The sequence below is a fragment of the Ambystoma mexicanum genome, chromosome 1q, assembly GCF_040938575.1.
Source record: "Ambystoma mexicanum isolate Mex_15411 chromosome 1q, UKY_AmexF1_1, whole genome shotgun sequence".
NCBI classification, from domain to species: domain Eukaryota; kingdom Metazoa; phylum Chordata; class Amphibia; order Caudata; family Ambystomatidae; genus Ambystoma; species Ambystoma mexicanum.
Window position 1 is genome coordinate 840,165,890 of NC_090922.1, and position 27,851 is coordinate 840,193,740.

The window sequence follows — 27,851 nt, forward strand, 5'->3', positions numbered from 1 at the left end:
CATTCCTCCGGCGTCGCATGCATGGTGGGGTAAGTGACCCACTGACGGGCGGAGTCCTCGGATGAGGACGGGGAAGGCGACCGATGACGGCGCTTCCGGGAGTACCTCGAAGAGGCAGAGGAGTGGCAGGACAGACTCCAGGGCCGAGACCCACAGGACTTCTGACGACATGGAGAGTCGCCCCTCGAATCGTCCATCGAAAGCCCCGCAGACCTCGACTTCTGTGGCTTGGACACCTTACCTACCGATAACTTCTTCTTGCGCTCCCACAAGGCTTTGGAAGTGAGCGACTGGCAGTCGACACAGACATCCGTGTCATGGGGCTCCCCGAGGCACCAGAGGCAGGCGTCGTGCGAGTCCGTCACCGACATCTTGGACCCACAGTCCCCGCACTTCTTAAAGCCCAGGCGTGGGGTGGAAGATGAGGTAGACATCTCCACAAAGAATATGCTTCACAATACGAACAGGTTCGAAGAACCGAGAAGGAACAGAAACTCCAAAGAGTCGAGGCGCACCAAGATCTCTGAAGCGAACACGTTCGCGGAAAAAACAGAACTGAGGCTACGGGCGTCGTGCGTCCTACTTATAACATCCAGTGACATCGGCTGTCGGAGGAGGTCCTCGAGGGCGGCGTATCGACATCATCGACGCAGGACACAGACGCCGAAGATTTTCCGAAGCAGCACAGCTGTGGTGATTACATGTCATAGATATGGAATACGTCGGAGGACCCAATCCCCTCGAAATATAATTCCTACCTGGTCAAGCATGGATAACACAATTTGGTGGTCAACTATGTTGAATCCCTGCTCCAAACACTGCAACCAATGAGTGGCTGAAGGCTGCCCCTGGGTGGTAGCGGTGCGAGGTATAAGTCAACATAACCATTAGCCAGTTAGTCCAATGACATTAGTGACAGAGTGCAAACACTTGACCAGACAAATCTCTTGTCATTGTCAAACTGTTATAATGCATCTTCAACAAGTAATTTTTTTATTTATCAATGATTTACACGTTAGATGTAATACAAGCATCCCCACCCGAATAGACTCCCATTTACCCAAAAGATGCGAAGCAAAAAGAAAATCTAACACTATCACTCTAAGGTTTTCATGTAAGGAAAATGAAATAATTGCCACATACTGTCCATTGGCGAGGCATGCAAATGTATTACAAACACAAGCAATAAAGCTTGAAGAGACTTTGAGCGTAAATCTCACAAACAACCTCACGATTCATTACAGGGTGTGCGTTTTCTCTCAGTTTTCAATTTCCTGCTTGTCTTGATAAATGTCTTTCACAATTCTACCATCACCAGTAAACCAGCATATAAGGCCACCAGCTGTAGCCATCCTGGCTGCTGCTCCAAGTACTGCAGTTGAAGTGATCCGGGGAATATGGATCTTGTGAGACAGTGGGGCACTTGCTGCAAGAATTGGTGAGATGTGTTTAGCATCAATATCTTGATAGGTCTTGTTCCACTGGCTGCTGAAGTAGGTCAAAGGCTGAATTAGAGTTGGTGTGTCTGTCCCAGCCACAAGCACCTCTTTTCTGGATGCAGCCTTCTCTGTCCCGGTTGATGGCCCCTCTGTACCGGATGTATGCAGCACTGCAAATGGGAATCACATGAAATATACATTACATATAATTATCCCAGTTAACCTCTTTTACTCTCTACAGTCACTGCCCATAAATTACAAAAAGCAATTAATGTCAGATGAAGAGACTCAGGAAACAGCTGCATCAGATTATTTTATACCCACAATACCGTCTTTGGACATTATTGTCCTAGCACAACAAATGCTAATAGAGTAGTGGCAGGAGGTAAACTACTAATACTTTAAAGCTTCAACAAGGAGGTAGAAAAATAATCTTTCAGGATTCTTAAGGTCAAGTAAGATGGAACATTTGTAAAAGGTGTAGTAAAAAGCAGAACCTTCTTATAATTTGCAAATGGCTACTGTAGAAGGAGATACAATTACTCTGGTTTTCACTATGACAGTTGGAATAAGACAATGGGCCTCATCACAAGCATGGCGGTCCGGCAATAAGGGTGCCGGTAGCAACATACCGGCACTCTTTTCGAACCACCAGACAACGCAAATGTCTGCACGGGCCGGTGCTCCGGGCATGTCTGACCTGCCGGGAGCACCGGCCCCTGCAGGCATAGTTTTCACCGAAGCACCGGCACTGTTAACAATGGTGCTTCCCTGTCCGCATTCCCAGGGAGTCCTATGGGACTCACCGGGAATGAGAACTCACATTTTCTGACACCTGACATCCCGATTGCCAGGACTTCTAACGTCCCAGTGGCACCGGGATCTCAGGTGGCAGAACAGAGTTATGAGGTCGGCGACAACCCGCCAGTGGCACCAGCGAGTTACTGCAGACCTTGTAATGAGGCTCAATGAGTTACCACTGATTTATTTTCCACTGGTAAAGAGTGGCACAAGGGTAATGTTTTAAGTTGAATAGCCTTTGTCATGCCTCACAAATAGAGACACGTTCATTTCCAAGTGAACACAAGATGGTGTTCTGTCTAGGGCTGCAGCTAGGGTGGCATCCTACATATTTAAGAGTAAGGTCGGGTCGGCGCTCCACACACAAACAATGGGATATCATTGGGAATACATTATTGGTTTATACTCTGAATAATGTCTTTTTTCAAAACCTGAAATTTATTGTCATTTGTATTCATAAAGTACATGCAAATAAATGTCTACCATCATAAAATACCCCCCCCCGCAATAACCCTTCCCCAGAGAAGCTAAAGTTCACCTTGTGATAAGGCTTTCAACAATTAATCCCAAACCTACATTGGGCAGGGAAAGGTGACATTAAAAAGACCAGGCAGCGCTTGTATAGCAAAAGCCCCCTTGGGGAGAATTCTCATTCAATGGATAATTTCCCTTACCTAGTGAGTCCCTCAGCAGCTTTGCTGGATTTCTGGAGTTTATTTTTTCCACCTGGTAAGAGTGTGAGCTTTTCCCCCACTCTTACATGTGTTTTGCCATGTGTATTTCTACTGTTTTTGTGATTGTGGACTCTGGAGTACACCACTTCAGTAGCCCCACTCTTTGATGTTACACAGCACCTTCAGTGCAGTGACACAGGGTTGTCTCTTAGACTTCCCACCGACTCCATTTTTCTGGGGCTGACTACTGTCCCCCAGAAAAGGGTAAAGTTGACATTAACTTTACATAGTCACTTTTAACCACGGGTCAAGTACACACCATCTTATATGGAGTATTGGAAAGGGTCAATTCTTAGCCCTTTTTATCTGTGCCTCTTGGAGCATTGTTTCGCTCCCATAACATTAAGACTTGGCTGGTGGCAGTGGTACCTACCCTAATTTTCCTACCGCGGTTATATTACATAACGTGGTAACGTTTTAGGCTATTTTAGTAGCTTCGAACTTCAAACCCACTTGCCCAAATCCTTTTTATTTTGGCTCTGGCTGGGTTTAATCGCCATTTCTTTTTGTTAACATCCTTCTTGGGTGTTTCTTTGCGCGGCAAACCAGGTTTGTCTCCTTTGTTCGCCGACCTTTGGCGGGCTTCTGACCAGAAGCCCTCCTTTGGCGTCTGGGTGTCTAGGTGGGCTGAATGTGAGGGAGGGGTGTGAGGGACCCAAGTCGCACTTTGTGTTGATTGGCTGAGGTGGTTGTCCGGGCTGGAGAACCCACCTGCTGAGTGATTGACAGCCAGGCTGTGTGAATGGGGGATTTTGGCATAAAAGGCAGGACTCTTGGGCTAGAAGGCAGAGTCGCCACTGGTACTGCAAAGAACTGAAGAGAAACGGAGAAGAAGACTGTTGCTGCAACCCCGAATCCCGGTGAAGCCCTGCTGCAGTCCTGAGCTATCTACCCTTCAACGACAAGAGAAGACCCAGTCTGGAGTCTTCTTCCCTTGAGCCTGGTGGGATCAACCAGGTCACCCTTTCTTCAGTCCGAGAATCCTCTCCTGGGTCGAAATCACTGCTGTGCTGTAGGGGTCCGGATAGCCATCAGAATAGTCCTCTCCTGATTTAAAGGAGCGCACCTTTTATTCATCGTTGTCTTTTTCGCTGCTGCTGGCCTCATCCCTGGGTAGCAAACAAAACTGCAATTATCTATGGATAAGTGCATACCCTCCTATTATTAATTAGTGCAAATCATGCGTAAAAACGCTGCATAATCCCTTCCAAGACAGCAATCCTATTTAAAGGGTATATGTTTTAGAAAAAAGACAGCATGTCAGAATTCATTTATTTTAAGTTTATTTGATCATATTTTAATCATAAAAAACATTTACAAGAGAACATATCAACTACATTAATAACGCATCTATAAAAAACAATTGTCAAGAAAACGCATTTTATCACACCAACAAAAAAAGCTTGCATCTCACATGTCATTCCTCACATACGCTTTCATCCCCATACATACAAAAAAACACCACTCGTACTTGTGCAAAAAAACACAATCCTGATAATTTTGTTTTGTGGCTCAGAAGATCCCAACCAATTCTGGTTGGTATCTTAATTGCTCAAAAAGTGCCTAATTATCAATATTCTAAAAGTAAAACACTGCGTAAATGTTCCAAAGTGGTTACTCATGGACACATATTGATTCTCACATTTTGTCTGTAGACCCAAGTTAAAGCCAGCTCTGGGAGGAGTAGGCTCTATGGTGTTGTTGACTCGAGTTTCGGGCTGCCAGGACAGTCTATACAGTTTCCGTCTGGTGCACCTCATCAGGACATATACATTACAAACAAAAAAAAACACAATTTAAAAGAGAATTCAAGTTGATGTGAATTGAATTTTTGTTCAATTTTCAAAAGCTAGTTTCTTCCGCTTCACAAGATGTCAAATTACAGTGAACCAAGTATGTTTCTCGGAAAGCCGCTTCCAAAGTGTAGTGGCTTCAAATCTAGTCTCTTCATATATTATTGGCAGAACCCAGCCAAGGCTAAAGTTCCTTCTCGGTTGTGATGTTAATGTGTCTTTTTCCACCAAAAGTGTTGTTTTCTACCCGCCGGATATACTACAGGCCAGTTAGTTCAGGAGCTGTAAGCCATCGACACATGGTCTCTGTCTTCTTCACCAAAGAAACACTGGATGTGAACAGTGTCTTCCACTCAAGGTGTCTGCAAACACTTGTGTATTTGCTTGTGTGTGGACCAGCCGTCTGTAATTCAAGTCCCTCTATGCACCACTGCCGTTAAATACCCTGGGTAGTGCAGATCGCTCCAGGCGTCGTCCTTGTCCCCACGACTGAAGCCGCAGGAACCGTGAGTCTGCAGCAACTACCAGGAACAACTGATGTGGCACCAGCTTTTCTCCAACGGAAAAAGGTACTGTGCACATTTGTTCATTCTCTCCGGCTGACCATCCGGAATCGGGGTGAACCCTTTTCCTCCATGAAGATTTGCTCTTTCTTCCTTACCTCTTATAACATTTGCTTCCATCTGACAATATCTAAGTACTCTTGGCATCTCGAATCTCAAACTGTTCAACGTGTGATCCTCGGCAACTGAGCATCTGCTCCATTGACACTAGCGCAGGCCTATTGACTTTAATCTGTATCTTTGAACGAGTCCTCCGATTCCCTTGCCTTGACAAAAGTATTGCTTGTGATTTTATCTACTTTTCCCTTGTTTGAAATTCTGAAGTACAAAGTGTGTTTTAACTTCGTGAGCATTTCTATTCGCGGGTACGCGTTAGTATCGCAACACCGGTCCGTCAAATCCTAATGTACTTACCTTGAATTTGCTGGAACAAGTAGAACTGGTTGTGTGTATTGTATTTTACGTGTGAAGTGAAGTGTTTTATGAACAGATGGTTTAAAATAAATGTACTTATATTTTTTTACGTGAAACCTTGAGTCAGTGTTTACTTGAGTCACAGTAATTGTGGTCCTTTGTGTAATCTCTACTACTGCTCATTTACTCTTGAGATAAGTCTGGCTGCTCCACTACTGCTACCACTTTAACAGTCTAGTACAGGCTTATACCAAAGGTGAACTTGTATTACCACTTAATTGTGTGTAGTGGTCCCCAAGGGCACTGCACGGGATTCTGCCTAACAAGCCCATATAGCTTTCTGAAGAGAAAATAAACTTAGGGTAAATATCACATAAGTACCATAAAATACCAGTAATCGGCATTGTGTAACAAACTCCATAGCATCCCCCACTCAAGCAATCTGTGGAATTCAAGATTATTTATCAAACTCTTCAGCAAATAGGTAAGAATGCCAAATTGGTCAGCTCCATTTCCTCTGAATTGGTACCCAAGTGTTCAAATATTGTTTTTAGCTACCTTCCCCTCATCAGACATTGAAACAGATGGCTCCTATTGTGTTTGGACCAGGAGCCACTCCACATCCAAAGTTAGCAGTGATTCAATCACTAAGCATGTTGTTTTCCATCCCATTTATAGCCCAGACTTTGAGCAACCATTCTCTCTGGGAAGGCATGAAAGGGTGTGTAAAGAGATCTAATGATCTGGTAACTCTCTCCACCTCATTCATCCACAACAGTACCTCTAGCTATAGGCACATGTGTTACCAGCTCCACTACATGTGCCAATGTGATCCTATTTCACCACACCCTCGCTAGCATAGGGGGCATGTTTTAGTAATTCTGTAAAAGTTTCAATATATCGGTCCCAAAGTGTCCGATGGGCATTGAAACCTATTCACCCAGGTTCACCTTAAATCACAATAGCTTTTCAGAGCTTGAAATGATGGGATGAAATACAATGGATAAGTCAGATGAAATCACCAAATTAATGGACACCGGAAAACCAGCCCTCCTACATTTACTAGACCTATCTACCACATTCAACCTTGTAGATCATAAAACCCTCACCTCCCACCTCTCTAACGCAGTTCACTTCTCCAACCACGCTACCTCCTGGACTACCTCTTTCCTAGAAGGAAGAGCTATGAAAGTTTTCTCTGACACAGCTAACTCCATCACACCACCATACACTGAGGTGTCCCACAGGGTTCCTGCACTCCCCCTACACTCTACAATCTGTTCACCAAACCCCTTTTTGACAAACTTGACTCCCTCGGCATAGCTTATACCAACTATGCCGATGAAACTCAAGTCCTCCTCCCTCTCACTGGCTCCTACGACCAAGACTCAGCAGCCCTCTTTGAAATCTACTCCAGCATTCAGGTGTGGATGGCCACAAACGGTTTATGTCTCAATGGAGACGAAACCAAGATCAACATCATGGGCCCACAAGACATCTTGAACAAACACCCCCCCAGTATGTTAACTTCTCCATTGAAAACACAACCATCTCAGTCTCCACATCCGTAAAGACCTTAGGAGTTCACTTAGACGCCACTCTATCTATGAACAATTGGGTCAATGCTATTGCCTCCGCCCACACCACCAAGCTAATAAGCGCTGTCAAACCTTACCTAACCAAACAGAACTGCCTCTCAATAGCTAGAGCTACCATTGGCGCCAAGCTCGACTATTGTAATTCCCTCCTAGTAGGCACCTCCGAAAAAAACCTAATCTGGTTACAGACAGTGCAGAACAACGCGCTCAGAGCGGCCCTCAATATCCCTAAGAGGGACCATATCACCCAAGCCAGAAGAGATGCTCATTGCTTCCGGTTAAGGACCGAATAACATTCAAAACTCTGACCTTAACCCACAAATGCATTAGCCTCACTGCCACCCCCCTATCTTTCTGATATCATCAAATGCGACACCTCCACACGCCAAACAAAGACACACCATACCAACCTACTACACATACCCTCAGTAAAAAGAGCGAAAGCTGGAGGTATAGGATTTCCCTCTGAAGCCGCCAAACTCTGGAATGCCTTCCCCACCGCCCTCCGTGCCGAAACCTCCCTCTCCACCTTCCGCAAAATCCTCAAGGCCACACTATTCAATTGACACAGCCATGGCCGCAGACAAATGTAAGGAACAAGTTACTTACCTGTAACTGTTGTTCTCCAGCATGGGTCTGGCATGGATTCACATGCTCATGAATATTCCCCGTTGTCAGGCTGGGAATCCTCGGTAAAGAAAAAACCAGTATCAGTTTCGTTTCTGATCTGTCTTTCGTAGTAATAACCAATCACTGGTCTCTGCGTCATACTGACCACAGCCAATGACTGCCCTCTACCTAAGCACCGCCTCTGGCAGCCATCTTCAGATTTGGAAGCACGTGAAGTGGAAGTATGACCAAGTGAAGAGCCGCAGAGGGGTAGGCGGGAGGGTTCGCATGTGAATCCATGCCAGACCCATGCTGGAGAACAACAGTTACAGGTAAGTAACTTGTTCCTTCTCCAGCATGGGGTCTGGCATGGATTCACATGCTCATGAATAAAGAATACATAGCAGTACACACATGCACAACCACGGGAGGTGGCAAAGGCTCAACATTAAGCATTGCATCAAACTCAACATTAAGCATCTTACCTCCTCACCAGGCTCACCTCAGGCGAACAGGTTGCGCAGCACTGCTTGGCCGACCCTGGACTCCTCCCTGGAATCCCGATCGACGCAGTAGAACTTTGTGAAGGTGTGCGTCGACCTCCACGTAGCAGCCCTGCATATGTCCAGCAGGGGCACACCAGAAAGGAACGCCGTGGTAGCTGCGATCGCTCTGGTGGAATGGGCTCTCGGACGGCCAGGCAGCGGTCGGTTTGCCAACCGATGACAGTACATGATACAGCCGGAGAGCCATCTGGAAATGGAAGGCTTCGAGAGAGCCTTCCCCCGATTGACAGGTCCAAAGTTCACAAAGAGTTGTGACGTCTTCCGGAAACACTTTGTGCGGTCCACGTAGAACTTCAGCGCTCTAGCCACATCCAGCGAGTGCAAAGTCCTCTCAGCCGGCGACGAAGGCGACAGGAAGAATACAGGCAACACCAAGGGTTCGTTGAGGTGGAAGTCCGACGGTACCTTGGGCATGAAGGAGGGGTGCGTCCTGAGCACTACCCTCGTGTCGTGAAAGGTCAAGTACGGGGCCTTGCAGGAAAGGGCCTGGATCTCTCCCACCCGTCGTGCGGAGGTGATGGCTACAAGAAACGCTGTTTTCCACGACAGAAACTTCAACGGGGCCGAGTGCAGAGACTCGAACGGAGGTCCCATGAGCTTGGTCAGCACCACGTTGAGCTCCCACGCCGGGGCCGGAGCCTTCACCGGCGGGAACGATCTGAACAGTCCCTTCATGAACTCTTTCACCAGACGATGAGACCACAAGGACGTCCGCCCCGTGGTTCTGGTGTATCGGGAGATCGCAGCAAGATGAATCTTGATGGACGCGTGTGCCAGTCCAGCTTTGGCCAGCGTCAGCAGGTACGGCAGTACTTGGGGAGCCGTAATCCGTAGAGGGTTAATCTTCTGTGCGTGGCACCAGACAGAGAACCTCTTCCATTTGTGTCCGTAGCATTTAAGAGTCGGCCGGTATGTCGTATCCTCCAAACTCTAGCGCTGCAGGAGCCAGGCCTGCAAGTTCAGCGATTTCGGGTCGTGGTGGAGGATGGCGCCTCCTTCCCTGGAGAGCAGATCCGCGTCCACCGGCAGCTTGATTGGCGGGGACGCTGACAAGTCCAGAAGGTCCGGGAACCATATCTGCCTCGGCCACGCAGGTGCGACGAGGCTCATCCTGCACCGTGACCTCTTGAGCTGGTTGACGAGCCGGATTAGCAGTGACAAAGGAGGGAACGCGTAGAGGAACAGGCCCTCCCAGGGGAACGAGAAAGCATCGCCCATGCTCCTCGCCTGGGGAAACCTGCTGGCGAACCTCTGGCACTTGGAGTTCGTCGCCGTCACGAACAGGTCGATCTGGGGTGTGCCCCACCGTCGGAAGAGGCGATCCACTAGATCCTGCCGTAGTTCCCACTCGTGGCACGAGCGCAGCTCCCTGCTGAGTGAGTCGGCGATGGTGTTTTTTATCCCTGCCAGATGAAACGGCACCAGAAACATCCCTTGGGCGACTGCCCAATGCCACAGGTCCTGCGCCTCCTTGGACAGTGCTGGGGACCTGGTTCCGCCCTGTTTTCTGATGTAAAACATGGTGGTGGTGTTGTCGGTGAAGATCCTCACCACCTTGCCCTTGAGGGACGGAAGGAAGGACCTGAGGGCCCAAAACACTGCACGGAGCTCCAGGACGTTGATATGTAAGGATTTCTCCGTCGGGAGCCAAAGGCCTCTTGCGTGCAGATTTTCGATGTGCGCTCCCCACCCTTCCAGGGAGGCATCCGTGGTCACTGTCTCCTGGTGGGCTGGGGTCTGGAAGTCCATGCCCGCCGTCAGATGCGCGCGGGTGCCCCACCACCGGATCGCTCGTCGGAAACTCTCGTCGAGAGCGATCCTTTCCTCGAAGCTGCCCGTCGTTTGGATCCAGCGCGCGTCCAGGAACTCCTGCAACGGGCGCATCCGGAGCCTGCACATGGGAATGAGGTAGATGCAGGAAGACATCATTCCGAGGAGGGACTTGATGGACCTCACCTTGGCCGCGTCGGCTACCAACATCCGCTGCACCTTGCCCAGGATGGTCCTGGTCCTCTCCTCCGACGGGGAGGCCAGAAGGGACACTGTGTTGAGCCTCGCTCCCAGAAACAGAGTGTCTTGCGCGGGTACCAGGTGGGATTTGGCGTAGTTCACGGAGAATCCCAGGTCCGTGAGAAGTTGGACGGTCCTTGCCGTGTGAACCACGGCGAGCTCCCTTGTCTTGGCTCGGATGAGCCAGTCGTCCAGGTAGGGGTAGACGTGGATCCCTTCGCGGCGCAGCTGAGCCACCACCGGTGCGAGGCACTTGGTGAACACCCTGGGTGCCGACCGTAGACCGAAGGGGAGGGCTTTGAACTGGTAATGCCGCCCTTGGACCACAAACCTGAGGAATTTTTGGTGCCCCTTCAAGATGGGAATATGGAAGTAGGCATCCTCCAAATCCAACGACGACAGGAAGTCTCCTTCCTCCAGCTGACCCAGGACGTGCTGGAGGGTGACCATCCGGAACTTTTGCGCCTTGATGAACTTGTTCAGACGTCGCAGGTCCAGGATGGGGCGCCATCCCCCCGTCTTCTTCTTCACGAGGAAGTATCTCGAGTAGACTCCGGAGCCCCGAAGCCTCTTTGGGACGAGTTCGATGGCGCCCTTCTTGAGCATCGCCTTCACCTCCAGGAGAAGTTGAGGGACGTGAAGTTCTTTCCTGGCCACGGGGGGGACGCGCGGACACTTTCTTTGAAGCTCGAGCGCGTGGCCCCGGGCCAAAGCGTCCAGCACCCAACGGTCGGTGGAGATGGACTCCCACACGCTGACGAAGCTCGCCAGCCGGCCTCCCACCGGGGTGCTTCGGTGGGGGCCCGACCCCCCAGCCGGTTCAATCCTGCTTCGACGAGGCTTTAGCGCCTTGTCCTTGGCGACGACGGCGGGGTCCGCCAGGCTTGCCTCGTCCTCTGTAGGCCTCCTGAGATGACGAGCGGGCCGCTTGACGGTAGGAGGAGAAACCGCCGCCGGAACCTTTGGAGGCGCCCTTGCCTCCGCTGCTCCGAAAGGGCGTCCGTCGTTGTTGCAGAACTCCAAGGGCCCGGGCCGTCTCGGTGTCCGCTTTAATGGCCTGAAGGGAATCGTCCACTGTTTTCCCAAACAGGTTGTTCCCATCGAAGGGCATGTCCAGGACTCTGGTCTGAACGTCTTGACGGAAGTCCGTAGCCTTGAGCCATCCACGCCGCCTAAGGCAAACGCCGTTGCCCAACTGGCGGAACCCAGTGTCGGCGATGTCCGTCGCAACGGTAATGGCGTGGTCCGAAGCCACCTCACCTTCCTGCAGGATCTCCAGGGCCTCTGCCCTCTTGTCGTCCGGCAAGAAGTCCAGCAGGGGAGCCAGTTTGTACCAGAGCTCCCTGTCGTATCGGGCCACGATAGCCAAGGCGTTGGCAGCTTTAATCGTCGTCGCTGCAGACGAGATGACTCTGCGTCCCATAGCGTCCAATTTCTTTCCCTCGCCGTCCGGTGGGGAAGTCGATGTGGAGGCCGCACCCCCCCCCCGCTTTTTTCCTGGCCGCCGCAGAGACGACGGAGTCCGGAGTAGGCTGCGCCCGGAGGCACAGGGGGGCCGTGTCCGGGACCCGGTACTTTTTCTCGTACCGGTCTCTTCTAGCTGGCGTTGTGGACGGGTTCTTGAGGAGGGTGAGGCCCTCATCCCAAATGTCGTCCAATAGAGGCACCGCGAGGACCGTCTTCCTCTTGGCCTCGCGCCGCTGATAAAGGAAACCTTCCTTCTTCTTCTCCTCAGGGCAGAGTTGGAAAAGCTCGGATGCCCTGGCGATCATTGAGTGGAACGATCCAATCTCGTCGGGCGGAGAAGCCCTGGTGGGATGCGACGACGGTACATCCTCGTCGTATACCTCGTCGTCCGTACCCGACGCTGCCGTGTCAGTCCCCGTATCATCCCCTCGGGTGGACGGGGAGGAAGGCTGGAAGGGGCGCGACGGCTGAAAAGGAGGTGGAGGGTGGATCCTTCTTTTCTTGGTAGGGGGAACACCAGAAGGTCCCGGTTCTGGGTCCCCCGACGGGAGAGGTTCCGTCGGCAACGGTAGTCTCGTCCTTATCTCTGAGCATAAGGACTGTAAAGCCAACAAAATGGCCGCCGAGTTGTCTCGTGGCGCTGGCAGAGGGGAATCCGACGGGCGATCAGGGGCCCCGTCGGTACCCTCGACGATGTCGTCGTCCCCTGCGTCGGGATCCATCCCGACGGGCCGGTCTTCTTCCACGCCGAGGCCGTGGCTTAAGACCTCGACCAGCTCCTCCTCCGAGGTTGAGGCCGAATCTACGACGACGCCCTGCCCCCCCTTTTTCTTCCCCACGGGGGATTTCACGGGGGTCCTATCGATGGGCACAAAAGAGGACTCCCTCCGAGGTGGCAGGGAGACTCTGAGCCCCGAGGTCGCCACCACTGGTGTAGCCTCCACAGGCTGAGCCAGGGCCGCCGCGACAGTTTCGATAGAGGGCTTGGCCGGATGGATTAAGGCCTTCACCACCTTAGGTGCGCTCACCGCCTTATCCTTGAGGGGGGGGACACTGCCTCGCTCCCCCTCCGCCTTCGAGCTCGACCGGGGCCTCTCCAGGAGCTTCGCCGGGTGCTCGGCCTTCCTCTTACCCGACCCAGAGCGTTGGCTCGTGGTTGATGGTGCCGGGGAGGGTGCGCCCTGCCTGGCGCCCGTAGAGCCCGACCGTTCGGCGCTCCCGGTGCCAGCGGACTCGCGGTGCTTGGCCTTATGTTGGACCCCCGTCGCCGGGGCGTCCTCAAAGGTCTTAGAAGACCGCTCGGATTTCTTCCTCTTCTTCTCGCCAGACGGGCTCTTCCCTTCTAGCCAGTTTGCGAGACGTTGATGGCGGTCCTTCATGGTCCGCTCCGACATGTTGCCACAAAACGCACAGTTCTTCTCCACGTGCGTCTTGTCCTCATGTAGGCAGTAAAGACAAAAAGAGTGTTCGTCCTCCTTGAAGACGTTCTGCAGCTGGCATCCAGGGCAGACCCTCAACAGTTTTCCGGGCGTCGAGCTTCCCTTCTCCTGGGCCATGGCCAGGCCTGAGAAACTTCTGGAGTCCTCCAAAAGCGTAGCTCGACGAAATCTTCACCCTTGAGGGGCGCAGACGAATCCGAAACGGGTCCCCGTTCATCGGATGGAGAGTCGGTGGAGCTTGAGGCTCTTTTGACCGAAAAAACGAAGTTTTTGAGAAAAAACGTGAAAAAATAGCACTAACGCTCGAGAGCAATAGCACGAGGATCCCAACACATGAACGTGCAGTAAAAATCTGAAGATGGCTGCCAGAGGCGGTGCTTAGGTAGAGGGCAGTCATTGGCTGTGGTCAGTATGACGCAGAGACCAGTGATTGGTTATTACTACGAAAGACAGATCAGAAACGAAACTGATACTGGTTTTTTCTTTACCGAGGATTCCCAGCCTGACGACGGGGAATATTCATGAGCAGGTGAATCCATGCCAGACCCCATTCTGGAGAACTAAGTATGCACTGTACTCGTAAATGTAACCAAGTAGGCACTTCTTCTATACTGTACCTACAATCTTACTCCTATTTGTAAACTGCTCCTTTGTTCCATGGTAACCAGCAATTATGCTTCACTATGCTATTTGCAACACACTCATTGTAACAGCGCCACGATGCCTTGGGGCTGTTGCGTGCTTTAAAAATCCTAATAAATAAATAAATAACCAAGATGTTGTTCACAAATAAGCCGATTTTAAATGCCCTATCCTACACTACTATTCCAGACTCCCCCTTTCATTCAAATGGCTGCTGCTAGAAAGTCCATAACCAGCACAAACAGGAGGGAGGCAAGGGGCACTGTCTCATCCCTCTGATGAAGGAAAATACCCCACAAATTACACCATGTGCAAGAACTCAAGCCATTCACCTGGAATGGAGCACTCGTGCCTAACACTTCCCCATTAATGTTTTAATGAAGAAGAGCATGAAATGGAATGGTGGAAAGCAGATCTTTCTTTTTTTAACCTTTGTTTCTCATTTTATTATAATCATATAATCCAACACATTAAACAATATCAGAAGTTGAGAAGTTGAGTAATAGATGCTTGCACTCCACCATTCCAACATCCCATCACATAGCCATGCATAGACCCAGGTAAAATAAACAGCATATATCAACAAGACTCTACACCCAATACCGCTGCCCCAAACTACACCTGTACCCAAGGGGGGTGGGGGGATTGGAAAGTCCTGCCTCCCCAGCCCAATCATGGTGCCTCATTCCGAGGCGGCGGATCTGGTAAAAAAGTGCTGGTATTCATGGTGCTGGCACTTTAGCGGACCGCCCGATTACGGTTTGCAACTTCCATGGTCAACAGCCTTTGTACCTTGCCCAGGATGGCTTTTATCCTGACCTCCGACGGTGAAGCGAGGCGCGCCACCATGTTGAGTCTAGCTCCCAGGAACTGAGCGTCCTGCGATTGGCTCCAAGCAGGACTTTGCATAGTTTATCGAGAACCCCAGTTCCGTGAGCAGGCGGACGGTCCTCGCTGTGTGCTCGACGGCGAGTTCCCTTGACTTCGCTCGGATGAGCCAACCGTCCAGATAGGGGTAGACATGGATCCCCTGCAGGCGCAGCCGTGCCACCACCGGTGAAGACCCTTTGGGCCGACTTCAAACCGAAGGGGAGGGCCTTGAATTGATAGTGCTGCACGAAGCGCAGAAACTTTCGATGCCCCTTGTGTATGAGGATGTGGAAATAAGCATCCTCCAAGTCCAGCGACAACAGGAACTCTCCGTCCTCCAGCTGTCCCAGCAAATGCTGAAGGGTGACCACCCGGAACTTCTGGGATTTTATGTATTTGTTGAGGCGGCGGAGATCTAGAATGGAGCCTCTTCGGGACGAGTTCTATCGCACCCTTTTTCAGCATTGTTCGTACCTCTAGAAGCAGTTGTGGAATGTGGTTTTCTTTCTTGGCCACAGGTGGAAAACGGGGACTCATCCACCGCCTTGTTGAACAAGTTGTCCCCGTCGAAGGGCATGTCCAGTACCCTTGCCTGGACGTCCTGACAGAAGTTGGTGGCCCTGAGCCAACCACGCCAGCGAAGGCAAACGCTGTTGCCCAACAGGCGGAACCCGGTGTCGGCGATGTAAGTGGCCACCGTGATGGCATGGTCCGAAGCCACCTCGCCTTCTTATAGAATTTCAATGGCCTCCGCCCTCTTGTCGTCTGCGATGAAGTCCAGGAGAGGGGCGATTTTAAACCACAGCTCCCTATCGTAGCGGGCCATGATAGTGAGAGCGTTGGCCGCCTTAATGGTCGTCGCCGCCGGCGAGATGACCCGTCGTCCCATGGCATCCAGCTTCTTTCCCTCGCCGTCCGGTAGGAAAGTGGAAGTCGATGCCTCCGACCCTGCCGATTTCTTCCTGGCAGCCACAAAGACCACAGAGTCTGGGGACGGCTGCGCTCTGAGGCACATCGGTGCAGAGTCTGGAACCCGGTATTTCTTCTCGTACCAGTCTCTCTTCGCCGGGGTCGGAAGGGGCAGCCCTTCGTCCCAGATGTTGTCCAACAGCGGGACCGAGAGCATGTCTTTCTCTTGGCCTCTCGTCGCTGATAAAGGAAACCCTCCTCCTTTTCCTCGGGGTTGAGCTGAAACCTCTCTGAGGCCCTAGAGATATATGGCGTGGAAGGATCCACTCTCATCGGGGGGAGAAGCCCTGGGTACCGGCGAAGGGAGATGGAGGGGAGGGGTGGTACTGTGGAGGAGGATGGACTTGTCTCCTCTTAGCAGATGGATCCTCCAACGGTCCAGGCGCCGGATCACCCATCAGCGTGGGCAGCCTTGTCCATATCTCCGTGCAAAGGATGTGCAGAGCTTATATGATGTCCTCCGAGCTGTCCATCGGTGGTGGAGGCGGTTGCGACGGGAGTGGCGCGGGATCCGGTTCCGCCCCACCCTGCCGTTCCTTGTCGGTTCCCTTGTCGCTCTCCCCAGATGCCTCGTCGGGGTCCTTCCCGTAGGGCCCGGCCTCGACTCCCTTCTTCTCGGGCACTGTCAGGCCTAAAAGCTAGCTGGACTACTAAGCCAAACCCCCCTTCTTCTCAGCTAGGGGCGACGGTCTCGGGGAGATGAACGGAATCTTCTCAATGGGCACGAATGACAATTCCCTCCGGGCGGGCAGCGAAACTAATTTTGGTGGATGTCCCCTGGGAACCAGCATCCGCGGCCTTCACCAGGGATGCCACTACTCCCTCAATAGACGCTTTGGCCTGGTGCACCTGGGCCTTCACGACCTTAGGCGCGTCTGAGGCCTTCACCGTGGGGGGAGGGTCAGCAACTCGACCCCTCTTGGCTTTCTCCATCGGAGACGATCGGGCCTTCTCCCGAAGCTTACCCGGTTGCTCCGACTTCCTTCTCTTCGCTGAGCCGGTGCGTTGGCTCGTGCTCGACGGCGAAGCTACGCCCAGCCTGGCGGCCGAGGAGCCCATACCAATGGCACTCTCCGTGCCTGCAGACTCTCAGTGCTTTGCCTCCTGTTGGCCCCCGTCGCCGGAGCGCCCTCAAAGGTCTTAGAAGACCGCTCAGATTTCCTCTTGGGAGAAGTATGTTGCCGGGGCTCACTTGCCGCCGGGTTCTTTGTCTCCAGCCACTCAGCGAGTCGCTACCGACGGTCCTTCATGGTGCGGGAGGACATGTCCTTACAGAACGCACAGGCCTCCTCCAAGTGCGATTTGTCTGAGTGTAGGCAGTAAAGGTAGCGGGAGTGCCCATCTTCCAGGAAAACGTTCCGTAGTCCACATCCTGGGCATATCCTTCGGCCGTGTCCATGCGGGGTAGGCCTCAAGAATCTTCTGGAATCCTCCAAGAAGTGAAGTTTGACGAAAATTTGCCCTATAGGCGCGTAGAAGCCTCCGAAAACGGGTCATTATATGATGAATCAGTGGGGCTTGAGGCTCAATGAACCAAAGAAAATAGAGAAAACTCTCTGAAAAAATGCAATACGCAGTAGAAGCTCGAGAGCTATAGCACGAGGACTCCCAAAACTTGAACGTGCGGTAAAAATCTGAAGATGGCTGCCAGAGGAGGGGCATAGGTAGAGGGCAGTCATTGGCTGGGGGCAGTATGACCCAGAGACCAGTGATTGGTTATTAGGAGAAAGACAGTTCATAAACGATACAGATTTTTTCTTTACCGAGGATTCCCAGCCTGACGACGGGGAATATTCATGAGCATGTGAATCCATGCCAGACCCCATGCTGGAGAGTAGAAAATACTGAAGCTTCGTCCCCATAGTGTATTTAAGAGAGTTGAAACGTTTTCAACCCTATCCTAGCAGCCGTTCCCTCCCAATATAAATTTGTGAGCAAGGAATCCAACGTGTTGAAAAACTGTTTTGGGCGCATGATGGCCATACACACACACACATATATAATGCTGTGGGGAGAAGATCATTTCACAAACACCACCAAGCCCATTGATTACATTAGGAATTTCAACAAGAAGTTAAACATTTTTACATACATTTTTAGGAGTTTTAACATATTCTTCTCACACATTATCTATGATTGGTGACAGATGCTGACCACCAATTATCTGAATGACCAAGAAACAACCTGTAGAGTGTGGGGAGTTGTGGAACCTAGGTCCCTTCCCCTAAAGTGAACTGACAACAGAAAATTCTTTCTGGACGGGCAAAAGGGGCACCATTCATAAAATATGCCTCTTGTTGGATTGCGCATCTTGCTCACTGCCATGTGGATAAGGGAGACCCTGTAAAATGCAAGTTGCAAGGACTGTGCGCACATCCAAGAACTTTATTCAATAAAGTAAAAGAATTTCTCCAACTGCAACCATTTCTAACGGCTTCAAATAAATCCAGGGACAGGCTGGTTGATGCCAAGGACATGCCAGGAACTGTAGTTATTTAAATGGAAACATTCTACATGTAAAGATACAAAATGTAAATCATGTATTTTTGTTACTGTCTCATCAGTATGAAATAACATGCAGAAAATGAAACCTTAAAGTTGGAACTGTCTCACCTGCAAAAAGACAAGGCCCAGACCGTTGGTATGCGTTTGTACCCAAAGGAATTCAGCAAGCCTCCGAATTTAAAAATTGGATATTGTGTTCATAGTGTAAAGGGCAAAATTCTGTGAAAAGCGGAGACACGATCCCACAGCTACGGGGCTTTAAGGAATAGCTGCTATATAAAATATGTAATCTGTATATGTGAGTTTTAGAGAGGTTGCACATGTGGAAATATGTATTTTGCCAAGAGTAGATTTTGAGTTCCAGGAGCTAGGGGCGGATTCTCAGAATCATAAAATCATACCATAAAGATGACACTCTGTTTCTCTCCTCCTATCAAGGCAAAGAGAAGACTCTGACCCAATCACCTTTCAAGGGGGCAAACTTAGGCTAAACCGGACCACACTCCACATTTATGATGTCAGTTCATAGAATAAATAGAGACAGCTCATCACACATAAAGACAGACAGATTCACTCACTATCCGGATGCTGGCGGAGTACCCTGCTGCAGAACTCTACATCTTCCTTGCTCCAGGCTCCAGAAACTTGGCAAAGCAAAAGGCCCATTGCATAGCTGAACCATTCTCAGCTAGGCCTCAAATTCCAGAAGAGAAACCCCACAAGCCTAAGGGGAAGCATCATAATACAGCCGGGCTCTGCTGTTACTGCATGCCAGCTGAAAATAAATATCCTCAGAACCAAGAAGGGCAGATCCAGCACAGTCCTGTGCCGTGCTGTGACCAGAGTGCATTGCAGATTCAGTCCAGTCCTGTGCTGTGACAGAGCGTCTTGCTGACGCTGCCCAGTCCAATGTGCCCAGCTGTCTGTCCTAAACCAGATCCAATCCCCTGACCAGAACTGACGGTCCCATTTAAAAACTTATCTAGTGAGTATAAATAGGAAGAATTGTGTCACTAGCATATGTACCTTGCATAGTCTTATCCCTATCATAGACCCATCCTATCTTCTATTCAGAACCTGTATTGTTAGGAGCATCTTTGCATTGTCTGAACCCTCTTTTCCAAACCATCCTATCTCTCCTCCATAACCAGTATTGTTAAAATTATCTTTGCGCTGATCCTTTTCTCATCTGAAGAAGGCGAGTTTCCTTAGCAGGCAGTCACCCTGATCAAGTGACTGTGTTCCTGTGTGGTATTCGTTTTGTTCATAGTCATCCTCTTGTGTAAGAAACCCTTTTGTCATTTTAAAAGCGCGTTCCTGTTTTCCCTTCTTACGCCTATCTCGAAAAAACGACCTCTACTAAAACGTCTGTAACTTCCTCAATTTTTGTGATAGAAAAATTAATGCTTGTAGCCAACATCCATATCTATCAATCGCACCTAAAACCGCATTCCAAATCAACGCGATTCTCCCGTTACTGCGAATATCGCGCAGTGAAAAGTTTGCTGCAAATTTTCGTGTTGGGACATTTTTACACATGTAAAACAGTTTTTAATTGCTTCCGATTTGAATTCTGAGATTTCAAATGTTTTCTTTGCATTAAATCATTGCTTGTGTTTGTGTGCAACTATCCATATCGGCTCCCATAAGAATGTATAACAATTTCAGCAATTTTGATCATATTTGGTGTTTTTGCCCAGTCCATTCTAAAGATAACTTTAAAATCCATTCTGACCGCTCGACAGTCAATTTCGTTTTCTCTTGTGTTTAAAAGGGGAAAGTGGGATTTATATCCTATTGAATTTTGCCATTCCTGAATACCTGCTCTCTCCACCTATCTGTTTACATTGTCTATTGGGGGTTGAGGGGTGTGCAGGGGGAACCTCTAACCACAGTGCTATCTAGTCTGAACCACACAAAAGTATTATTTTCTGTGTTTAATTGTTTTGCTCACTACTTACTCCTTGTGTATTAAAGATATTGTTCAGTGTTACATCACCCCAATGGTGATTGTTGTGTACATATTAAAACATATTGTGAACGTTTTAAATACATAAATAAATATTTACCTTTGCAAACCAGCCTGATTCCTGATTCAGTGTGACCAGGGGGGTCCCAGGAGAAGGGCATGATATGAGTGGTATATCGTTGAGAATAAAGAACTTTTAGACACAAATAAATAAGGATTTCAGTTGTGCACTACATGCCAGGCGTTGACTTGTGTGTGTGCCGGATTGAAATCACTTACACTGTATACAATATGCAACATACGAGTTAAAGGACATGAGAAGATAATGTGCCATTGAGAGTACTTAAGTCTTGAGAAAGACCTAGGGGTCGAAACACATGTTGTTGAGGATTCTTTAAGGGTACGCTGCAGAGTTATATCAATAAGTGTGAGGGCTGAATCTAGAATTACATTCTTGGATAGAATATCTTGTTTTGTGAATTAATGGAAATACATTTCTGGTAACATTACTATTGGAGTGGCGCAATAATTCCAGTAGATGTGATTGTTAATTGTACATGTTTAATAGGTGTAGGGTAACACCTATATCAACTGGGATTTCAGCTAGCCGAATTACATTATAGAAGGTACAAGAGCGCATGTACATACTGACCATACCCTTTAGGAGCCCTTAAAGCAATATTTAAAGAAACATTTTCCCCCCACCAGCAGCCTAGAGCAAAATACATTCCTGGTAAAATCTGTGCCAAAGGAATCCCAGTTTTTATAAAACACCTTGTTCCTATTCACCATAAGGTTCGGACATTCGGTGACCCAATGCCGCAGAGTTTCCAGTGAATCAGAACATTTGAAAATATGGCAGGTCTTCCTATTGTCTGTTGCGTGAGTTGAATTCCAGTATTTGGTCCCTTCTCTCGTAAAATGCTGCTTGAGTCTAAAGCAGTTGTATAATGTACGTAGTTTGTTGCAGCGAACATGTATTAAATATGTCGGGAGTTGATCTCTTTTGTGAGGACATTTTGCATACTCCGAATACAAAGAATACATCTTCAGCGAGTCAGGTGCCTGCATCCAACCATGCCTAAAGAGTTAGAATTTTACTTTTCCAGGGCTATTGGTTAGTTCTTCTGATGAGCCTACGCGCACCAATAACTCCTGAATCTTCAAATTAAAAAGGATTAATGAGCGTACAGAGAAACTCCTCGGCATTTTAAGTCACTATAGAGTGAATTTTCTGGTGGTTGGCAAATTGGGGTCGGCAGCTGCCTCCATAGATAGCGGGCCTGTAAAGAAACTAGGGCCAGTTCATGGCGAATGACTGAGTTTGATACTGAGAGAGCCAATTCTAATACCCTTTTCCATAATTGACCTTGTACAGCATTTAAATAGTCACTCAAATCAATGTTGGACATATCTATCCCATACAATAAAACTGACTCTATCTTTGATAGTAGCGCAAAGCAGGTAGAATAGAGAATTGCAGTTTGGCAAATAAAGGTTTCACGTGGGAAATGTATGGACTGAGCTTCGCCTTCAAAGTGGCCTTCCACATTACAATTGAAGAAGTATTCAACCAAGTATCTTAAGGAGGGTACCCAATCCACTCTCTCACTATCCAAAGACCACCACATAGTTTTTGGGTTCATATTGCTCAAGAATATCACCACTTTAGACTTAGACCCATTGGCCTGTAAATTGTTTCGTTTCTTGCAGCATATTGCTGGAACAAATTCAACTTGTGCTGTCCATATCAGGTCATGAAGGGGTCCTGTCCATATCAGGTTATCTGCAAATGTGAGACAATGCAGCCTTAAGTGACCCAACATCACAGGAAAGAAGTCAATAGCCTTCCACAGATTATCTATATCGCTCACAGACACATTAGAAAGGGTAGGTGCCAGTATACATCTCTGCTTTAGGCCAAGTTCCGAAAGAAAAGGTTTGGACATGGCACCTTCCTGAGTAAGACGAATCTTCATGGAAGAGTTTTTATGTAGGAATGTGTTAGGCAGAATCCTGTGCAGTGCCCTTAGGGACCACTACACACAATTAAGACTACAGGTGGCAATACAAGTTTTACCTTTGTTACAAGCCTGTACTACTATGTCAGAGTGGTAGCAGTGGCGGAGCAGCCAGGCTTATCTCAAGAGTATATAAGCAGTAGCAGAGATTACACAAAGGGACCACAATTACTGTGACTCGAGCAAACACTGGCTCAAGGTTTCAGGTAAAAAATATAAGTACATTTATTTTTAAACCATTCGTTATAAACACAACACTTCTATTAAACTCAAATAAAAACCACACGTTAAATATACTACAACTAACCAATTCACTTTGTACAGTAAGTCTCAAAGTAAGTACCCTGTGTTGAATGAACCGGTGTTACAAAAAAACCACGTTACCGTGAATACGATTGCGATCACTTATTGACAGTTCGGTCTACTAAATAACCGCATATCTGTGACATGAAATGCTACCGTGGCAAAAACACACTTAGCACCCGAGATACCCAGAGGGAGTTGGAGGCAAAAATCACAGGCAATATTTTAGTTAGGCAGGCAGAATCAAGAAACACTCAGAGAAAGGAGTTCAAAAGTCAAAGGGCCGGAGCCAGGGTCGAAAGACACCAGGGCCTGTTGCCCAAGATCAAACAGTCCGACAGTTCACGATTCAACGTAGCCAAAAGTACTTCGATGTTGTCAATTTTCGGAAGCAAAAGTTACAAGAAGGAGAAAAGACAAGGGCAAGCCTTGGAAATGAAGAAAAGGGATTCACCCAGTTTCCTCAAGTAGAACACAGTACCTTTTTCCAATGGTGCAGCTGGTGCCCTGGCAGTCGTTCCTGTTGGTTTCGCGCAGACCCACGATTCCTGGAGCTTTGTTGTGAAGGAGGACGTCTGAAGGGGGTCTGCACCACACAGGGATGAAGCCGGCAACAGCGACGAAGAATAAAAGGTGTGCTCCTTAAAAACAGGAGAGGCTCTTCAGGTGGCTATCCGGACCACTACAGCAACGTGCAGCGATTTAGACCAAGGAAGAGGATCCTCTGGCTGTGGAAGATGAGCTGGTTATCCCCACCAAGCTCAAGGGAAGAAGACTCTGGACTGGCTCTTCTCTGAGTTGTCGAAGGGAAGATAGCTCAGGACTGCAGCAGGGCTTCACCGGGACGGGGTGGTTGCAGCAGCCGTCGTTCTCTCCGCTTCTCTTTGGTTCCTTGTAGTTCCAGTGGTGACTCTCTGACTTCTAGCCCAAGAGACCTGCCTTTTATGCGGACAGCCCGAACTACCCTGGCCAATCATGACAAAGTGCGACTTGGGTTTCCTAGGATACGCTGTGCAGGGGGTGACTACACCCCTCCCTCACAGTCAGCCCACCTAAACACCCAGGCGCCTCGAGGAGGGCTTCTGAGCAGAAGCCCGCCAAAAGACAGTGAACAAAGAAGGCGAACCTAGTTTGCTGCGCAAAGTAAAACACAAGAAGGACTTTAACAAAAAGAAATGGCGAATAAACCCAACCGGAGCCAAAAGAAAGACGATTTGGTCAAGCGGGTTTATGTTCGAGGCTAATATAATAGCCAAGAACAGTACCACGTTCATCTAATATAATCGCGGTGGAAAAGTTAGGGTAGATACCACTGCCACCAGCCAAGTCTATGGGCCTCATTACAAATCAGGCGGCCCGGAAATAACGGTGGCGGTAAACCCGCCGCCACCGTTGTTTCTGGACCGCCTGATCCCGACTCCTGCAGGCGGGAGGTGATGTTCCTGCCAGGTTGGACCTGGCGGGTTTAACACCGCCCACCTGCAGGCGGACGAGGAAACACCGGCAGCATTACGAGATGCTGCCGGTGTTTCCATGATCCCCATTCCCATTGAGTCCTACAGGACTCAATGGGAATGGGGATTAACACCATTCCGCCTCCGTGATTCCTGGAAAACCGGGGTTCTAATGCCCCGGTAATTCCGGGAATCACGGAGGCGGAATGGTAATACGAGTCCGGCGGTAACCAGGCAGTTTTACCGCCTCGGTTACCGCCGGACTCGTAATGAGGCTGTAAATGTTAAAAGAGCGAAACAATGCTCTAGGAGGTACAGATAAAAGGGGATACGAATGAACCCTTTCCAGACCTCCATGGAAGATGGGGTGTGCTGGATCTGTGGTAGATTGACTAAGTAAAGTTAATGGTAACTTTACCCTTTTCTGGGGGACGGTAGTCGCCTCAGAAATGGAGTCGAGGGAAGTCTCAAAGACAACCCTGTGTCACGGGACTGAAGGTGCTGTGTGACATACAAAAAGAAGAGGGCTACTGAAGTGGTGTACTTCAGAGTCCACAATCACAAAAACAGGTGGAAACACATAGCAAAACACAGGTAAGAGGGGGGAAAAGCTCTCACTCTTACCAAGTGGAACCAAATAAACTCCAGAAGTCCAGCAAAGCTGCTGGGGGACTCACTAGGTGAGGGAAATGAGCCATAGATGAGAATTCTCCCTAACAGAATGCAATGAGTTGAACCAACTTGGGGGGGGGGCATTGAATTTCAACAGTTTTGACCACAGGACAGAACGCACAACACAATCAAATGCACAGTACATACCCAATGAAGCCATAGAAATTGGTCCTGCACCCTTACTCTTGGCACCGTATAATAAATGGTGCCAAAATGGTAGCGCTGAGGGGAGTGTCCACGTTTTGTCTAAATCCCACCTGGAAACGGGAAAGGATGACAGATTGTCGCATAGCTACATTGAGGTCTCTTAGTAAGAGTAGGGCAAACACTTTTTTTTGGATTAGCCATGTCACCCTTTTTATGAATGGGAATTGAGAATCGATTGAGACAAAGATAGAGGATATGTGTCTCAAATATATTGTCAAAGGGGGGATTCAAGATGGCCGCCGACACAGGGAGACGCGAGTGAGTCTCGCTCCAGCCGGGCCGATAATAAAGCACCTCAAATTAGCACTGATCTGTGACTTCCGAGCGGGATACAAGTCTCCCGCAAGCCCCCCAGTCACTGGGCATCGCAGGACGAAAGTAGGAGCCCGCGAGTGCCTGCCTGCCGCAGCGCCGACAGAGAGGAACGCCCCTCACCCCGCCTGAACAACTACTAGCCGGGGTGCGGAGCAGCCGTGACGGGAGGAGGGCCTGGGCCGGAGTGGCGGGGGACGCGGACCGCCGGATCCGAAGGCACCACAGGGGGTCCGCAGTCAGATGGTGGAATTCTGCACAACACCGGCGATCGGCGGTCAGGCGGACTGGGCAGCACCGCGGGGTGCCTGCCCCTCCCCCCGCCGGCAGAGGCGCGAGCCGCGCCCCAGTGAAGGCGGGAGAAGCTCGGGCGCGGGACTCCTGATCGGGGGCCTCCGGTGAAGCAGCACACTCAAGAGCCCCGACAGACCTCGGCGGGGACTTGGTAAACTACGCCCGCGCCCCAGCACCGAGGAACCAGCAGCAGACGAGGGGAGCCAGGGTGGCTCCGGAGCGGGAGAGATCGCGGGGACGGCGTCCGGCGCTAAGCAGCAGGTGAGAGGCCACCATCTGGCCCCCCCCCACTTCCACATCTCCCAAGGCATAAGTGGACTAAAAGGGCCAGACAGACCCGGGACTGGCAGGGGGCAGACACCCCATGAATCCCAGCATATAGATCCTCGTGGGGGGAGGGGGGCGGGGGGTGCAGAAGCAGGGAAATCAGTCCTCGCTCCCCCCCACCAACAGCAAGAGGGCTCAATTGCCGGCAACTCCCTAAGAAGAGGGAAGGTACCTGCCCAACCAAGAGCACATTTAGCGAGCCGAGTACAAGGAGTGATCGCAAAAGGGCACCCCTCCCCCCACGATGCATGGAGGGAGCTAAAGGGTCAAAACATTGGCTATACATACTATTCGCACGTTCATAATTCGATGTCGAGAATCGACTACTTCTGGGTCTCGATGGGGCTGCTAGGCAAGATCCAGGGAATTGAAGTAGGCCCCATATCTCTGTCAGACCACGCCCCGCTATGGTTAGACATTCAGACCCCAGGGAAGGGAGGGGGGCTCTGGCGCTGGAAACTCCCGCAGGACCTCTTGATGGACCCGGCTACGGGAGAGGCAATAAAGGACAAAATAAATAAATACTTTGAGCAGAACGATACGGACAATGTCCCAATGGGAACAGTTTGGGAGGCGTTCAAGGCAGTTCTCAGGGGGCATTTGATTGCATTAAAGGCCACCAGGGACAAAGAGAGGTATGTTTGGGAAAGAGAGCTTGAAAAGAAACTGTCAGACATTCGAGAGGAACTATTGACTCACCCCACCAAGAAACTTAAGAAAGCGCTCAGACACATGCAGGGGCAACTAGAACTCCTCCGAAACAAAAAAGCGGAGAGATCCCTCCCATACCTAAGGCAGAAATATTACATTAAGGCCAACAAAGCAGACAGACTTCTTGCAAGGCAACTCTCGGCAAAGCAAAAATCCATGACCATTTTTAACATCAAAAACGCACAGGGAGAGTCCGTTACACGATCCAAAGACATTGGGGAAACATTTAGGGCATTCTACCAAAATTTATACGCAACAGAACACCCACACGAGGCTGAACAGGAGTTCTTCTTAAAGTCCCTCCACATACCGAAAATCCCTGAAGAAGCCAAAATCGCACTGGAATCCCAGATTACTGAGGAATAAGTGAAGAAAGCAATAGCAGACCTCCCAAATAAACAAAGCACCTGGCCCTGATGGCTACACGGCCCCCTTCTATAAAAAAATATGCGGACATACTCACCCCAATCCTGACGAGACTGCTGAATTCCTTCAGGGACAGCACAAATGTAACCCCATCCATGAATGAAGCAAAGGTCCTGGTGTTCCATAAACCGGGTAAGGACCCCTCCCTCCCCGGCTCGTATAGACCCATTGCACTGATTAACCTAGACTCCAAGATATATACGAAAATTTTGGCGGCCAGGCTCTCCCCATTGCTCCCCTCTCTAATCAACCCCGACCAATCAGGCTTTATCTCGGGCAGGCAAACACACGACAACCTCAGAAGGGTAATTCATCTCATAGAGAAAATAGGCATCACACACACGCCAGCAATCCTATTGTCACTCGATGCCGAAAAGGCTTTTGACCGGGTGGTATGGTCCAAATTATTTAAAACCCTGGAACACATGGGATTCGGAAACCAATACATAAATATGATCAAGGCCAACTATAAATCCCCCTCGATAAGAATAGCAGTAAATGGGGAAATTACGGAAAGGGTACCTATCACCAGGGGAACAAAACAAGGCTGTCCGCTATCCCCCCTCCTCTACGCTTTCTTCCTGGAACCATTGCTAATCAAGATAAGGGAATCAATCCACATCAAGGGGATAGAAATGGCAGGCAGACAACACAAGGTCATAGCCTATGCAGACGATATGCTTCTGGCACTTGAGGACCCGATGAAGACACTTCCGGAGACACTGCAAGTGCTGGA

At 49.7% G+C, this 27,851-nt stretch overlaps 1 protein-coding gene across 1 annotated transcript in view; it reads right to left on the reverse strand.

Moving 5' to 3' along the window:
* Positions 1 to 1,020: 1,020 nt before the first annotated feature.
* The window catches only part of TDRD5 (tudor domain containing 5), a 2,293,977-nt gene continuing 2,267,146 nt past the window's right edge, over positions 1,021 to 27,851 (reverse strand). Inside the window, exon 16 of the mRNA XM_069641474.1 lies at positions 1,021 to 1,609. Within this exon, the coding sequence (XP_069497575.1) occupies positions 1,260 to 1,609 (350 nt within the window). The 3' untranslated portion in view covers positions 1,021 to 1,259. The remainder of the gene's footprint in view (positions 1,610 to 27,851) is intronic.